At 37.5% G+C, this 5,178-nt stretch overlaps 1 protein-coding gene across 1 annotated transcript; it reads right to left on the bottom strand.

Annotated features, from left to right (window-relative positions):
* Positions 1 to 284: 284 nt before the first annotated feature.
* On the bottom strand, positions 285 to 4,672 carry LOC111396173 (polygalacturonase At1g48100-like). The gene is made up of 7 exons (XM_023022509.1): positions 4,198 to 4,672; positions 2,652 to 2,783; positions 2,047 to 2,274; positions 1,904 to 1,948; positions 1,609 to 1,816; positions 1,001 to 1,191; positions 285 to 927 (listed from the first exon to the last, which is right to left on the bottom strand). The coding sequence occupies exons 1-7, from the start codon at positions 4,552 to 4,554 to the stop codon at positions 535 to 537; spliced, it is 1,554 nt and encodes a 517-aa protein (XP_022878277.1). The 5' UTR covers positions 4,555 to 4,672; the 3' UTR covers positions 285 to 534.
* Between the last annotated feature and the right edge of the window lie 506 nt (positions 4,673 to 5,178).

Genomic DNA, 5,178 nt, shown 5'->3' with positions numbered 1-5,178 from the left:
CCAATCCTGACTCTTTAGAGAAACAGCGTGACCGAATTCTAATAGCTGGATCCTTGCCTATTGCTTTGTTAAGCATTTGATAGATGTGTTTTATTTGTCCACAGGTGAAACATTATTTACTTAGTCGATCCCAAAAAATAAAATAAAATTTGTTGTTATATTATCTAATTTCTAGCTTAATTTCATCGACTACTTCAAATCAAAGACAGGAGAAACAATCGTTTCTTAACTCATGGGACTTGGCTACTAACAATGCAAAGATTTTATGCTCTCACACAAGCAAATTTCATGTTACCATAGTGAATAATAATCATAATAATTATTTGTACAATCTAAAACTAGTAAAAATCACTCATATTTCCACTAGCTAATGGTGTGAAAAGGGGTCAGCTGCTAAATCATACACGCCGACCACACAAATAAATACACCAAAATATACCTTGATGACATGTTTAGTAAGGAGTTTAAATTGGACTCTATTGTATCAGTACAATCTTATACGACTACCTACTACCAAACATGCACCAACTGTACTTAACAAACATCGCTGTCTCCTTGAATCTTATTGTTGGACGGCTTTCCAACTTGTAAACATTCTATGGGAGGAACTGTAGGAGTGTAGAGCTCACCAAAAGTCTGCCAACAATATGGATCATACATATGATAGTGTTCTTGCAATGGCTGTAGTTTTATGTTTGTGAGAGTGATATCAGTACACGGCATGCTGTCACTACAAGCAAAGTGAAGGGGTTTTACGGTATACGTTCCTCGTATATTTTCGTAGTTGATCCCTGATAATGCCACGGCTGCAGTTTGGTTGGTGCATTCCCTTTTGTCGCAATAGTATTGGTCAATTACGATGGGTAGTTGAACTTCAGAAACTTGGACGTTTGAAAAGAGTACTCCTTGCACTGATCCTGATCCGCCCTGCACGAACAACTCAAGGTTTTAGATGAAATAGTCATTTCAACATGTTTATAGAGATGCGAAAGACATGCACCTGCCAAGTTTTTATTCGGACACCGTTCATCGTGTTATGCATAATAATGTCACGTATGGTAATATTCGAAACACAAGCTTTGGTGTTATCTTTTCCTAGGCCTCCAATGCTGATTCCATGTCCTGGTCCACAGTCAATATTGTGTATGTACACATTTGTGCATCCAGTTTGTATAGATATACAGTCATCCCCTGCACATAACATTTCAATGGTCAATAAGTTTTTAAGTAAACTTTCCCATGGATAAGTAACTTTGAGAATAATTGACTAAGGGGACAAAATAGAAGAAATTTAATTATGGGACAAAAAATTTGTCTCTACTTTGTGGAGTTTGAAAGTTCAGAATTCTGTTTTCAATTTAGGCCATTGGATTTAACTGTGTGTTGATTGTGAGCACATGCGTTAGTGACATTTGCCCAACATTTCAGTGGCTTGATCTTAGGGATGTGGTTAATATCGGGCCCCTAGGATAAGATTTTAGAAAAATGGATCCCAAATTTGTCTCAAGTGTCAATTCTTATGATGTGATAGCTGTAGTGTATGATTATGTTATGCACAATCGAATACGAAATGGATGAAAGGATAAAGAAGAGAATATAGGTATTTACCACAAGCAAGACTAGAACTTCGAACAAGAACATCTTTTGAGTTTTGCAAATGAATTCCGTCTGTGTTTGGGCTATCACCCGGAGACAAGACTTTAAAATTGTACACCAAAACTCCAATGCAATTATCGAACTTGAGGTGACATTGAGGACTGTTTTGAATTGTAATGCCGGTGACTGTAACGTTAAAACTCCCATAGAACCTCAATGCCTGAGTCGATCAAGAGTACATTAAATCGAGTCTTGAATACATGATATCGACATGTGACATATAATGAATGTTAAAATTTGTCCTTACCGTCGGTTTGATTCTCGGCATTTTCCCACCGAGGTTGCCTCTTAGCTGTCACAAGAATTTTACATAACATACAACAAGATTAGATAATGTGTAAGGTATATATATGTGAAAAAGGTTATGAGAAGAAGAGGAGAAATTAGTACAGGAATTGGATGATTTTGTGGCGAAGTGCTGTTTAAGGGTACAATTAATTTTGATTCATCATCTATAGGATCATCATAAGTGGAATCTTGCCACCAAACTGCACCATTTCCATCTATAATGCCACTTCCTTGGATTGTAAGTCCTACAAGTTTCGTGAATTCGAGCCATTGTAGAAGCCCCGAACCCCATTCTTTTGAGCTTGTTGGAGCAATAATCTTACCATCTAACTGCACGAGATTAAGTACCACCCTTTAATGTTCGGCCAGAACATAAAAACATGGCTAAATTTAAACGCACTAAATGAAGTAAAAATCTTAAGTACGATGTTAGAAATGGTTGTGATTTTACACTCCTGTTTTCTGCCCACGGTGGAAAGTCTTATATTACGCACTTAAGAAGAAAACCTTACTTACTGTTCTCACATTTGGAGAGAATCGTAAGTAAAATTCTCCTTGTCATATTCTCACATTTGGAGACAATTGTAAATAAAGTTCTCCTGTCAAATCAGTAAATTGACAGTTTTATCATACTTACGGTGATCAAGAGAACAATTTCTCCGATTTTAATAGGCTAAATATACATATATCTGTGCAATTATAACTACCTGGAAAACAATGTCATGCTGACAATATGGACCAGAAAATGAAATGGGTCCCACCAAGAACACATATTCTGCTGGGACGTTAACCGTTGATGCCTCCACCTTACAAGCAGCAGCCCACGCAGCTTGGAATGCCTGAATTCCATAGCAGAAATTGAATCTTGAATTAAGCTCTAATCTAATCTTTATATTCAAATATAATAACGAATAAAAATGAAATTATATAATGAACAAAGCACACAAAATTATAATAAAAATATTAAGACAATCTAAGAAGTGTAACCGAATCTGAATTTTCTCGAGTGGGAGTATACTTAAGTTTTTGAATAAAACTGCAGAGCTTGGGATAAAATCCCGGCTCCGATCCAAAGTCGAGGTGGCCAAATCTCGGGCCCTGGATGTGTGTGTGGGGCCCCCCACATGAAAATGATCAAGGGCCGAGGTGATTGCCACCTCGGCTCACCTCGACCCTGAAGTAGAACCCGGGATTTTACCCCGGGTTCTTTAGCATGATTCTTTTAGCATTAAACAGCTGTTAGCTTGTGCTGAGCAGTTTGCAATTATTGTTGAATTTAAGAATAAACTGTCATAATTAATAAAAATCATTTTAGTGGGCCCTCCTTGATTTTGTTGTCCATTCCTTTGGCAGTTTTATTTGTCCCCACAATAATGCAACTCTTCCCCACGGAATCGAAACTTTTACAATATTTAAAAAGTATTTTTTCCCCTCTCCGAATGTACTACAGCTGGTAATATGTCACGGTTACATACCTTTTGCCTTCACAATACAAATTTAGCAAAAGCGGACAGGAATTATGTTGCTCATCCGTCGATACGATATAGTCACATCGACAAGTTGAACTATTTATTTTCTTGATTTGTCAATGATTAAAAATAAAATAAAATTGGCTTGACCTGTCAATGTGACGTTTGCCACATCGACGATGGCCAAAATTTATCATGCTCATTGTAGACAGGAGATCAGGTCCGTTTAGCAAACTCAAATTAACTAAACTTAGACATTATACCGAATAAACGTACATTGTCCAATATAATTCACTAAACGCACATGAATTTTCTTGTTTCTTTGCACTTGGTTTAAAACCTTGTACGACCTGGGACAAGTAGCCCGTTAGTTCATAAAAATGTCAATGTGTCGAGTACGAATTTGACCATCTCAAAACTTTTTAATGAGGTCGTTCGTCAAGTCGACTTTGTGGAAATTGCTAAAAAGAGTAAACAATAATTGGAATAAATGCCCTTCAACTTATGGCTCAATTCTGAAATTTTCTAGTGAAACTTGAAATGCAGGGCACCATAGGAAAAACAGTTGTGCTATGTGTATAATCGGGGTTAACAACACCGATTGACAATTAGACATATGAGAGGGGGCTCACGCTGAATAAAAAAATCGTTGATCCCCCTTCTGTGAGTACATTGTCAATCGGAATTGTACAAGAAGAAGAATACTAGGGAAAAGTTGGACTCTAATTAATTAACTATTTCAAGATATGAAAAGCAATTATTTTCATTTAGATTAATTAATTACCTTAGTGTCATCTGTGCATCCATCTCCCTTGGCTCCAAAATCTAACACGTTGAAGACAATGGAAGATGCTGGAGCTGCAATGTCTCCACCTTTCTTCGGCGGCTCTGTTGGTGGAGTCTGTGGCGGTGATAGTGGTGGTGATGGTGGATGAGTTTTCTGTTTTGACTTGCCACCACGATGGTGGTGGTTGCCGCCGTGATTCTTCCCTTTCTTCTTTGAAAGAGAAGTGAAATCACTTCGTCTATGCCTCCAATGCTTGCCAACTCTTCTTGCATTGGAAGTTTCAAAATTCGACCACCAAACAAGAACAACAACAATAAGAAAGAATGTGAAGTTTTTGAAGCTAAAACCACCCATTTTAGAGAGAGTGGCGGCGCCGGCGGTGGAGGGTGGTGGTGGTGGATTTTATGAAGTTGGGCAACAGAGAGGGTGTGGAGTTTTATATAGCAAGGATGGTAGTGAAATTGTGCAAGACATGAACAAATATTATAAGATAATACCAAGGATATGGATTCTTATGATTTATTCTATATTAATTATGTTTTATTAATTACTTTTGTTTTTGTGAATTTTGGTTAGAAATTATTAAACTAACTGGTCTAATCTTGCCATATGAAACTCTGTATTTAGCTATTTGGACTCTCACATTTGTCCACACAATTTGCACATTGCTAGCGTGCAAGTGTCTTAGTCCCGACTAGCCAATTCTACTGCAAAAGTCTCGTCACTCGCTATTTATAAAAAAATTAACGTCTAAATTGTGATACAATCGGTCCGCACTTTTCCATCAAGTTGGACCAGACCAACGCGTTTAGTAAAGTGGCCAGCCTTGACATAACCCCTAGGCACGAGCCAAGCCGGTCATTGAGTCCAACAATTTCTTTTCGATACACTTAAAAAGTCAAAATAAAAAAGGTCCATGCATGTCGACATTCTAGTAAATGTTTGTCGAGTCTATAAGGCTTAGACCTTTATGTATCG

This window comes from Olea europaea, chromosome 6 (genome assembly GCF_002742605.1).
Source record: "Olea europaea var. sylvestris chromosome 6, O_europaea_v1, whole genome shotgun sequence".
NCBI classification, from domain to species: Eukaryota; Viridiplantae; Streptophyta; class Magnoliopsida; order Lamiales; family Oleaceae; genus Olea; species Olea europaea.
This window is presented reverse-complemented; position numbering and strand designations above follow the sequence as displayed.

Bases quoted from the DNA above. Each gene is read 5' to 3' on its own strand.
- LOC111396173 (XM_023022509.1), bottom strand. From the start codon at position 4,554: ATGGGTGGTTTTAGCTTCAAAAACTTCACATTCTTTCTTATTGTTGTT. The intron at 1,192-1,608 runs GTAAATACCTAT...TGTTATGTGCAG, and splicing joins AAGTTCTAGTCTTGCTTGTG to GGGATGACTGTATATCTATA. The intron at 928-1,000 runs GTGCATGTCTTT...TTGTTCGTGCAG, and splicing joins TCCGAATAAAAACTTGGCAG to GGCGGATCAGGATCAGTGCA.